The sequence below is a fragment of the Vicia villosa genome, unplaced genomic scaffold (genome assembly GCF_029867415.1).
Source record: "Vicia villosa cultivar HV-30 ecotype Madison, WI unplaced genomic scaffold, Vvil1.0 ctg.002741F_1_1, whole genome shotgun sequence".
Taxonomy (NCBI): domain Eukaryota; kingdom Viridiplantae; phylum Streptophyta; class Magnoliopsida; order Fabales; family Fabaceae; genus Vicia; species Vicia villosa.
In genome coordinates this window covers 42,096-54,412 of record NW_026706016.1, presented here as the reverse complement: position 1 = coordinate 54,412, position 12,317 = coordinate 42,096, and the positions used below count along the sequence as shown (strand labels likewise).

Here is a 12,317-nt window from a genome sequence, read left to right as displayed (position 1 = left end):
GCGCAATAATGCTATTAGAGATTTGAGAATATCGGGACTGAAATCATATGTGTAAGGATGAGAAAATTGTTCGTAATCATAAGGTTAAGGTATAATAGGTTTAAGTTTGGGTTGAATGTGTAACGCCCGGAAAAATAATTATTGGCTTAATTTAGACATTTGTGATGTTTACTGAAATTTTCGCGTTTTGGGGCGATTTAGTCGGTATTAGTTCGGGATAACAGATCCACATTTAATCGAAGATTTTAATATTTTTAGTATTAAAAATATTAATGAGTTAATGTTTAGAGTTTTGGGAATTTTTCGAGTATTTAAGATTAGACCGAAAATATGAGGCATTGAGTAATAAGTCAGTATATTAAAATAATCGGATTTTATTTTAATGGTATTTAAGTGGAAGTATTATTTTTACATTAAGTGTATGAATTATATTGGGCTTATATTATGGTATCTTCAAGTGTTAAGGGTGTATTTTTTATTAGGTCCATTACTAAGTAGTAGTAATTAAGTGGTGGTGTTACTTGTGTTTTTGGAAAAAGTTGTAGCATAGGAAAGAAAGAGAAACCGTGAAAGAAGAAGAAGAAATAGAGAAAGGGGGGTTAGGGTTGTGAAGAGGAGAAGAAGGAGACCCAAAATGTTGCTCTAAGTGTCATTTTTCTCCAATTTTTTATTGAATCTTCTTAGAACTGCACTCAATCCTAGGTAAGGGGGATTCTTACTACCTAAATAGGAATATAATGAATTTTATGTGGGTTTAGGGTGTATATTTTCCACTGTGCCGTCTTAATTTTTGTTCCGTCTAAATTGTTGTGTTGCTGTTGTTGCTGTGTATAGAAAATAGAGAAAATTGAATTTTGAAACATCACTGTAGCGACACTTTTTCTTTTCTAGATACATTGCTATATATTATTTCACATGAGCTATTAATGTGATACATAATGATTCATATGGAATGTGTTTAGTTACTGTAGCGGTATATATGTATATATATAATGGAAATTGAAACAGAGTTAGAAAATGAAATATTTATTTCTTCTAGTCACTACACTGTAGCGGTACATATAAAAGGAAATTGAAACATATTTTAGGAATGAGGTATAATTGATTATTAGGATAGGAAGTGTGTAACAGTAGCATATAGAACTAATGAAATGCAAAATAGTCCCGTTTGATCGAAATAGCCGAATTAAGCGGTATAATTAGTTGTCCGGAATTTGATAAAAATTTACGTGGTAGCCAAGTTTAATTAGTAGGTTAATGTGGTAGTAATATTTTGTTGAAATTATGCTATTTTACAAACCGACCGAAATTGTGTGGATTTGAGTATCCTTTATATTAAATGATTTTGGAATAGAAAGTGAAATAGTAAATTGGAAAATAAATTGAAAATAAAATATTGAATTAAATTAATATAATATGATTATTAATTGGTCGATTTAATTAAATAGTAAAATTAATTTCAATAATTCTAATTAATTGGAATATACTTAGACTTGGATAAATTATTCGGTTTATCGGTAAATTACGGTATCTCGAGAATTTGACCGTAATCGTGATTTGGTTGAATATTTATGTTGAGAATAATATATTGTTATGCCAATGATGTTGTCTTGATAAATAATATTATGTCTAATTGAATTAGTTGATAATTGGAAGTTGATTCGGTTTACTTGATAAATTAGCATGTTGAGATTATCTTACGAATTGATCGAAAATTGTGGTTTTGATTTGGATGACTTTGTTAATATGTGAAATTGAGTAATTATGCCGATGTGCCGAAACGTGATGATAATTGTAATAATCTTGATGATATGCGAATTGTATATTTGTGACGATTTTGTTAATACACGAAGTTGTATGTTTGTTGTGATATGCCGAAGCATGAGGATATATATGTAATGACTTGTTTATATGCGAAGTTGTATAATTGCGATGATGTGTCGAAATATGATGATGTTTTGTGATGATTTGTAATACGTGATGTTGTAAATATTTGTGATGATGATTTTGTGACTAAGTGAAGATGAAATATTATGGTGACGTGAATTACCTCGTATAGATGGTAATTAATTGTGATATAGGCTTATGCCTCGTGACGATATGTGATTGTGATGAGTATGTTGTATTGTCTTGTTTGTCGAGTCACATTTCATATGCATACTCTGTGACAGCCTGGATTGGCAAATTAGTGACGAAGGCTTATGCCTTGTGCCTCTGAATTGGGCAATTGGTGACGGGGGCTGAAGCTCCGATTGGTACCACATGCATATGCACAGTTGAGTCGCATTTGAGTCGTTGTCCGGTGTTGTTGGTTGGAGTTGTTGGTTATGCATTACGATGCTTATATGACGATATATATGCTTATATGTTGACTTGTTGAAATGCTTATATATTGATAATGACGCTTATGTGTTGACTTGTTGACGATGCTTATATGATGACTTGTTGAATATGTTTATATGTTGATATCATGACTATTCATTGATGATGTTCTTTGTGTTGTTTATGTTGATGTTGTGTGAGGCGGTGATTCATTTATATTCTTTACCTAATATATGATTTATCATGATCCTATTTATATAGTTTGATATCTCACCCTTGCTGCTGATGTTTCCCCTACCATGGGAAATGGGCAGGTACTCAAGTATAGTTGTGGAAGTTTGTTGCTTCATCGAGTCCATTTGGTGTGTCGCTCTGATACGTAGCACTCGGGAGGTTGCTTATATCGTTATTTCTAGATTGTTGATGTTTTAGTTGTTATTATAACCGTTGATTCAATGTTGAATAATATGAAGTACTTATTATACTTCAAAGTTGTTTGAGTTGAGATAAGCTGATACTTGACTGTTAATTCGAATGCTATGTATCATTGTTGAATGAAATACAAGTTGAAGTTTTAAGTTGATATGTGATACTCCAATGTGTTGTTTGAAATTTTTAAATACTCTGATATTTTCCGCATTATAATTTTCGGGTAGAATTTGGGGTGTTACATAAGTGGTATCTGAGCAGGTCGGTCCGTCCGGCCAAGTCGTCGAGTCAGTTGAGTTATGTGACAGTTGAATTCTGTCGGTGTTTTATTCTTTAGTACGCGACACGTGTGAAACACTGTTGGTACTTATTTGTTTTGTTGCAGGAATTAGTTTGAGCAAAGTGGGGGGGGGGGGAAGTTGTGCTTCTCGGTTATGTTTCGGTTGTAAGTTATTGGCGCAATGTATTGCTTAAGGAGACAGTTCATGTATTGTTGGAGCTTGTTGACATGGATTCAAGGTTTTGGTTGTTTAACAAGCTTGAAGCGTATGTAGAAGGAGAATGATCAAGAATTGTTGACGTTTACTCTCCGAAGGGTGAGGAACAGTGTAGTAGTTGTTGATCTACAAGTATGGTGCAAACTCATGATGTTTCGGGAGGTAACCGTTAAGTACCAAGAATAAATTCTGGAAGATGGAATTTAGAAAGTTGTTGTGTTCAACATTATGGATGAACTGTGAAGTTTTTAGTGCGATTAGCCTTGTGAAAGGTACCGGTGTTGGAAAAGTGATAGAGTGATGAAGTTGCGGTGGACTTTATGTTGGACTCGCATAAGTGATTGTCGGATATCCGATTTGAAGCATCGGAAAGATAACGAGGTGAATTTTAATACAATAATTGATGCCGCAACTGTAAGTAGATTTATTTGTGACAAGATGGTGTTGGAAAGAGGTTAAGTTAGCGGTTACGCTTGTCCTTGGAAAACGGACTTGTCGTTGGTATCGCGCAGGACGTCAGTGTCAGAGATGAGTGAGTTGAAGAAGCAATTCGAAGGTTTGTTGAGGAGTAATTTTAAGATCAAGTGTGTCATTTGAAGAGTTTGAGAGATATCGTAAGGACTATCGCAGCATGACATTGATGTTTGTATTTCGGATAACGTCGGAGAATTGTATCTTAAGCTTCGAGTGTCGGATTGACGTACCGTTTGAGTCTACGAAGAGGCGAAACTATAATGTACCTTATAGGAGTATTATAGATATAGTAGAAATGAAGCCTGTTGAATATAAACAGTTATTTCCGCAATTTTCTGAAACAAAGTTAAGCCGAGCATGTTGTTGTGTAAGTAGTCCTGTGTAAGCTGTTGACGAAGGAAGAACAATTAAGTGAAGTATTGTTGTAGGCCTTGCTGTAGGATTATTGATAAGTGAATGAAACTATGGTAGAAGCTGTCAGAGTTGTTGAAACGTTATGAATCGCTAGTAAGAGTCGGAAATGCGAAGAGATGAGTATCATTTCAATTATAAGAAGTGTTGATATTGGTGTGAAGAAATTGTGTTCTAATGTATCGTCATAGGTGTTTCAGTAAGTAGCTGCAAGACGTCATTGTTAACAGGTTCAGATAGTTTTTGCAAGTTGTTGAAGCATGGTATTTTGGTGACGTAAGTTCAGTTTCTAAAGGAACGCTGTTATAGTTGGTAATGATGGTTATACTCCATTATGATTGTCGGCTGTCTATTGACAAATTGAGGACTTGATCACCCTTAATCTCTTGTTGATAGTAGAAGGAATTGTATTGGATGTTATAGACTTATCTTATTGTCTCGATGGTGCATAAAGTGGTGGATGTTGAGGAAAGTCTGAGACTTAGTTGAAGCTTGTGAATCGTGTAAATTGATAGACTCTAATAAAGGACAGTGGATTAAGATGGATGATCAGAGTCGCGCAGTTGAAGCATGATATGCCAGAGTGTTGATTTTTCTTGTGAATAATGCTGATTGTAATAGAATGTTCTTGTAAGTTGTTGGTCGATGATGAGTTATATGGTTATTAGTCGAGTTATGTTATCAGGTTGGTATTATGATACTTTTGTCGTTGTTGCAGTAACGTTGTCGTTGGTGCTTCGTTAATGGATGACACCTGAGTATGGAAAATAAGAATCGTATAAGTGTATCGGTGTCGAGCACGTTGTTGTGATGATGAAGCAATGTTGTATCGTCAATTTTAAAATTAGAAATGAGTGTATTTTTATTTAATTATGTTACAATTTTTCATAATTGAAAAAAATTATAAATTTTTTATATTTAAAATACAATATATGGATTCAACTCAATCCCACCCATAAATAAACGAATTAATTTGATTGAATTTTGACCATTGAAATTAAAGTTGGATGATGAATTCAACCTATTAAAATTAAAACGGATTAAATAATAGATTAGGTAAATCCAGTCCGTTTCAAGCTTTTACCCACCTAACAATTCCATAAGGAAAAAAATCAATAAATAAATTCATCAAATTGACAATTGTTTCCTATGTCGATTACAAAACAACAAAGCCAAATAGAAAAGAACAAAAGATAACATAGAAATTAGTGCCGGATGTCATAGTTTTAGCCACCCAAACTCTATAAAATACATGGTTCTGATTTACTAATATGTACACACCCTCACTTCCTATTGTTTCATTCTCTATCTTCTTTTGCATCACCAATAACAAACATAGAAATGGAATGGGTTTCAGTCATAATTTTCATCCTATGGACACTTGGTTTGATAATTGCTTGGAAGGTTTTGAATTGGTTGTGGTTAAGGCCAAAGAAGCTAGAGAAGTTGTTGAGAGAACAAGGACTTCATGGTAATTCATATAGGATTTTGGTTGGGGATGTTAAGGATCTTTTTAAGATGGAAAAGGAAGCTAAAACCAAATCCATGAATCTCTCTGATGATATAGTTCCACGTGTCAGTCCGTACATCCAAAAGAGTGTTAAAATTCATGGTATGTTTGTTCTTTTCTCAATCATCTTAATAAAAGTTATTTCATGAAATCTTTCTATTATGTTACATAATTTTAAATATATAGTTTCATATTTCTCTTTTGTTTTGGTGTATATATCTTTCTCAACACTCTCAAAGTTTATAGAATTGGTAATTATATGCAGGGAAGAATTCTTTTATTTGGTTTGGAACAAAACCAAGGGTGACACTCACAGAACCTGAGCAAATAAAAGATGTATTGAATAAGATTTCTGAATTTCCAAAGACTAATTATAAGATTTTCAAGTTGCTAGCTAGTGGTCTTGCTAGTCATCAGGGAGAAAAGTGGAGCAAGCATAGAAGACTAATCAACCCTGCTTTCCATTTAGAAAAATTGAAGGTTAGTTTCTATTAAATACTATATTCTCTCCGTTTTCTATTATAAGTCATTTTGGACTTTTCACACATATTAAAAAAAAATAATAACTCTGGTGTGAAAATGAGATATTATGAAGATATTTACAAAATTGTCTATCATTAATAACATGTGATAGATAAATTTACGTAATTGAAAGAAGAGAAAATAATAAATATTTAAAGATATAATAGGAAAAATATCATTAATTATTCATTGGAATTATAAAGCGACTTATATTAAAATATAATTTTTTTTCAAAGCAACTTATAATAGAAAACGGAGGGAGTATAATAAAACATTACATGTAAGTTGTTAATTTGTTACTAATAGCTAATTAGTTGAAAGTTGTGTAATTTAGCTAAAATATTAAGGAAAACGGCTGGTAATAATTAAAATTTTACATTATAAAGAAATACATTAGCTAAAATATTTTAATTTGTTTTATTATATTAATGTAAAGTAAATTACATGTTAGACGAAATCAACAAGACATGAGATAATAGATAGATAAACTCTCATTGGCCAATAGTAAGCCACACAATATTAATACAATCAAATCTTTTTCAAATTTGTTGAGGTTTATCATGGCCACCAAGATTTTATACCCAATCAATACACAATAGAGTTTGTCTATAAATATTCAACTGTGTAATCTTTTGACATAAGAGAATTTATCTAATCATGTTATTTTATACATTTTTATCTCTTTTACATTAAAATATTTTTATATATTGGGCACTTTAGTAAGTAAACATCTTTACACATCATACTTAACACTTTTTGGTGTTGTTAATGAACCTAATAAAGCTAATAAAAACATTTTCTTTTTCTTCCTCAATGTAATTACTTGATGAAAATGGGATCACTAGTGAAATCTATTAGTAGATTCACTTGGTTAACTTTCAATTTTGACAACAAGTTTGACATATTTGATAGGACACTAGGATTAGAACCACTGAAAAATTTCATTCACTAAGTCAATAATTTGTTAGGTGTATGCACCCGTAGTGCAAAAAGAGCCTAAGAAGTTTGCATCAACCATCATTATATTTATTAATGAGGTTAGGCCAACAATGACTCGATGAACCTCCACAAACACACTAAATGCCAACTTTTGTGATCATCCAAAATCTTTTGGTAACGACAACATATTTTATTAGAAAAAAAATTATACATGAAGGTAGATATAAAATTTAGACAGACATTACTACTCAAAGGTCTTTTTTAAAAAGCAAATAGAAATACACAAAAAAAAAAAAAAACACACACACATATATATATATATATATATATATATATATATATATATATATATATATATATATATATATATATATATATAATATATATATATATATATACAAACACACTAAATGCCAACTTTTGTGATCATCCAAAATCTTTTGGTAACGACAACATATTTTATTAGAAAAAAATTATACATGAAGGTAGATATAAAATTTAGACAGACATTACTACTCAAAGGTCTTTTTTAAAAAGCAAATAGAAATACACAAAAAAAAAAAAAAACACACACACATATATATATATATATATATATATATATATATATATATATATATATATATATATATATATATATATATATATATATATATATATATATATATATATATATATATAACACTAAGGGCTTAAAGTACACTACAATAAGTGAAAAATGGCTAGGAAAGTACCGAAGCAACTAACAAAACAGAAAAAACGAAAAAAAACATCCAAAAAAAGGAAAACACCAAAAGAAGCCAATAAAAAATGAAGGAAAAAAAATACAAGAGATGAAAATCGTAATAAGGCAAAAACCAATAGCACCAGACAAGTACATAAGCTGGATATCTCTACTCAAAAACCTGCAAAAAAATGACATCAATCTTCATCGAGATTCAAGAACACCCCCAAAGGAGATCGAAGACACTCAAGCTGCTATTGGCTCAGATATTGGATAGGGTTCTAGAGCCATCACGGGAAAGCCTAGGAGTTACCCACAAACCTACTAAGATACAATTTCTAAACCAAAAAAAATTATCATATCTTCCACGTCCTTCGCTCACACCAATTTACGTGAGAACACTATATCATTATGAGATTTCCCGATCGACCATATCATAATATTCCAAATCATAAGACATTCCCCTTAAGACTAGACATGCATCCAATAGGGAAAAAAATCTAAAAAGGGGTCAAGGAATCCCTAGGTAAAACTACAAACCATTATAATCAATTAAAAATTCTATACCAAACAGAAACCACTACATCACAAGTCACAAATAGAGTAAAGGAAGACTCTAGAAAACTCGAACAAAAAGTGCAAGAGACATTATCTGAACCAATGAAGATCTCTCTCTTGAGTAAATTATCTATAGTAGGAATCTTATCCCGCATGAGTTGCCAAGAGAAAAAACTTACTTTAGAGGGAGCCCATCTACTTCAATTACTAGACAGAACCGACTCCAACAACAAGACCTCGCGGTCTTTTAGGAAACTCATGAGAGAGAAGAAAAGAGTATGTGAAAGCCACAAAATAAGAACCATATTTAGATTGGTCCTACCACCACTTATCAAACAACGAGGAAGGGATAAAGTCCCTAACTTCTAAGAGGATATCAGATATCAAAACCTCCTCATGGTAAAAAAAGGAAAGATATTTTCCACTTAAGATCCTAAACCCAAGCATTCCCCTCCCACATACCAAGCTCTCCCATTGAATAATACTTCTGTTCAGAGACAGATAAAAGCCGGGAAACCTAGTTCTAAGAGGAATAACGTCAACCCAAGGGTCTCTCCAAAACTTAATGAGAAGACCAAACCAAACGTTCTTAACCATAATGATACCTACACAACACTTTTGTGATATTAAGTGGATAAGGTTTTCTCAAGTCCACAAGATAAAAACTTAATGTTTCTATGACGGAACATTAAGGATTTCTTAGGTGCAACTAACTAGCCTTAGTATTCAGATCAATTTCCAGATGTATATATGAATCAATAGTCCATCATTGTGATTCATCTTCACCAAAGAGAGAAACTAATCGAACAAATTTGCCATGATCAAAAAATTAGCTTCCAAAGCAGCACAAGTGGAATAATTTATCCAAGAAAAAGTAGAAGATACATGTTATTAGAAGAAAAAGTATCACGTGAAGTTTAAACTTTTGGTTATTTTTAATAATTACATTACAGATTATGACGCCATCTTTCTTCGCGAGTTGCAATGATTTGATTAGCAAATGGAAAGAAATGCTGTCTTCAGATGGGTCATGTGAAATAGACATATGGCCATCGCTTCAAAATTTGGCTAGTGATGCTATTTCTCGAACATCATTTGGAAGTAGCTATGAAGAAGGAAAAAGAATATTTCAACTTCAAAGAGAGCTAGCTGAACATCTAATGAAAGTTGTAACTAAATCTTTCATTCCTTTATGGATGTAAGACTTATCTTTACATATCCTACACCTATCCATTTAGTATTTTCATTTTTTCTCTATTACTTGTAATTTTATTTCAACATATTTTCTTGTAGGTTCTTACCTGTTATTGTCCATAGAAAGATGAATGAAATTGACAAAGAAATAAAATCTTCGCTTAAAGATATAATTAACAAGAGGGAAAAGGCACTAAAGACAGGTGAATCTACTGGGAATGACTTATTGAGTATTCTTCTTGAATCAAATCACAAAGAAATTGAAGAAAATACAAACAACAAAAATGTGGGAATGACTCTTGAAGATGTAGTCGAGGAATGCAAGTTGTTTTACTTTGCAGGACAAGAGACTACTTCAGTTTTGCTTGTTTGGACAATGATATTGTTGAGTAGGTACCCTGAATGGCAACAACGTGCAAGAGAAGAGGTATTACTTATCTTTGGCAACAGACAACCAGACTTTGATGGCCTAAATAATTTGAAGATTGTAAGTATTATACTATTATGTTGTCTTAAATGCACTTTTTGGTCTCTATTTAAAAGCTTATCTTTATATTTGGCTTAGTGGTGTTTCTAACAACCTTAATACTTATTGGTGATGTAAACATTTTTGTGACAGGTGACTATGATTTTGTATGAGGTTCTTAGGTTATATCCTCCAGTGTCTGGCCTTTCTCGAAATATTGAGAAAGATGTGAAACTTGGAGACCTAATATTACCCACTGGAGTGGAAGTTTTCTTACCAATTATTTTGCTTCACCATGACTGCGAGCTTTGGGGTGATGATGCTAAGATTTTCAATCCTGAGAGATTTTCTGGAGGAATTTCCAAAGCAACAAATGGTAGAGTTTCATTTTTTCCATTTGGTTGGGGTCCTAGAATTTGCATTGGACAAAATTTTTCCCTATTGGAAGCAAAGATGGCAATTGCAATGATTTTGCAACATTTCTCATTTGAACTTTCACCAACCTATGCTCATGCTCCATCCTATTTAGTTACTCTTCAACCACAATATGGTGCTCAAATTATTATACGTAAAGTGGAAACATAAAAACATAATCTTTGTAAGGTGATAAGGTGTGAATTTTTTTATTTATTGTTAAAAATGTCATCTTGTAATTAAAAACATGCATCTCTTAGGGGTAATCATGTTTTATTTATCTAAATATTTTAAAGGAAAATATAGTATATAAAAATATAAGAGACGACAAAATTTTTGAAAAGTACATACGATAGGAAAAGGAAAAGTTTAACCAATTATATACAACAATGAGTTATAAATGACATTTTTGAAAACAAGATTGAAGATGTGTCAATTGATTGTGACAAAATTTGTAAAGATTTGTTGATTATATATTTTGGGATGTCTTTTTGAATTAGAGATACATAACACTACTAATAAATTTAAGGTTAATTTATGATATTTTATTATTGTAACAAACATTGGTTTGGGATAGGTGGACAAAAATCAATTGTCCATTAGTATCCGATCAACCCATAAAATTTGAATTCTTTCGGTCGAGTTTTCGGGTCAAACAGGTGAACCTTTCAGTTTATAGTGGATAATAATGTTATTTTTATTATTTTATTTAATATTCATACAAAACTGAATTGTTTATGAAGCCCAAAAGATATACCCTATCTATATACCATATAAACTTAACACAGTGAAGAAAACTAAAAACCCTAGCCGCTACGATCTATTCCTCTTCCCTTTATCTCACAATCACAACTTCACAAAATTATAACGCACAAAGTTGAAGGAGTGACACTGAATTTAACTCAACCATTCAACCATTCGAAGTTCAACCTCAACCATTTAGAAATGTGTCTCTTTTTCAATCTTAATATGGGTATAGATTAATATTTTTATTGTCTTTTCTGCTTCATTCATTTCCTTTGTCATCTTCACTAATTATCTATTTTTCATTTCCTACATATTTTATGGTTGTTCACGAGTTTGAAGGGAAATTGGAGTGTAGGTATTATCTTTTTATTTAGTTTTAAAACTTTTCATTTTCCTCTCAATTTGACCTTTATTTTTTTCCCTAATACTGTGATATTTCGTATATTTTGATTGACGAAAATACCCTTTTATGTCTAGCACAAATGATTTAAAATACAAAAATACCCTTTTATTTTTTTTAAAATAAAATATAATTTTTCTCTCTCATATCTTTATCTATTAATATTTAAAATATGAAAATACACTTTTGTCTCTAGCACAAGTTATTTAAAATACAAAAATACATTCTTTTTATTAAAAATTACTCTCTTCTCTAATAATATTTACAATATGAAAAATGAAAAATAAAAAAATATATCATTTTCTCCCTAGGACAAATTATTTAAAATATGAAAGTCTTTTTATTTTTTTTTATTGAAAATAGATTTTCTCCCTTTCTGTCTCTCACCCTCTTTTAATATTTAGCATAAGAAAATACTTGTTCCTAGTATAAATTATTTTAAATACTAAAAAAATTATTTTATTTTCCATTATTAATATTTTCTCTCCTCCTCATCTATGATTTTTAGATTTATAAAGAGTATTTTATTTGTTCTGTCAATTGCTCTTAAATACTTAAAAAATTTGTACTATACTATTCTATTCAATACTTACCATTTTACAGTAGTTATGTAACATTACTTGTATTTCTTAATGTATTTTAAGTAATTTTAGTCACTTAATTTCATAGATCTGGCCTCCATATGTAATTTTATTATTGTTTTGTCTCAT

General features: G+C 31.1%; 1 protein-coding gene across 1 annotated transcript; it reads left to right on the top strand.

Annotated features, from left to right (window-relative positions):
- Positions 1-5,310: 5,310 nt before the first annotated feature.
- On the top strand, positions 5,311-10,785 carry LOC131639700 (cytochrome P450 72A68-like). Its single transcript, XM_058910172.1, has 5 exons — positions 5,311-5,745; positions 5,909-6,123; positions 9,340-9,584; positions 9,680-10,067; positions 10,200-10,785. Exons 1-5 carry the CDS (start codon positions 5,475-5,477, stop codon positions 10,629-10,631), a joined length of 1,551 nt encoding a protein of 516 aa, XP_058766155.1. The 5' UTR covers positions 5,311-5,474; the 3' UTR covers positions 10,632-10,785.
- Positions 10,786-12,317: the final 1,532 nt, after the last annotated feature.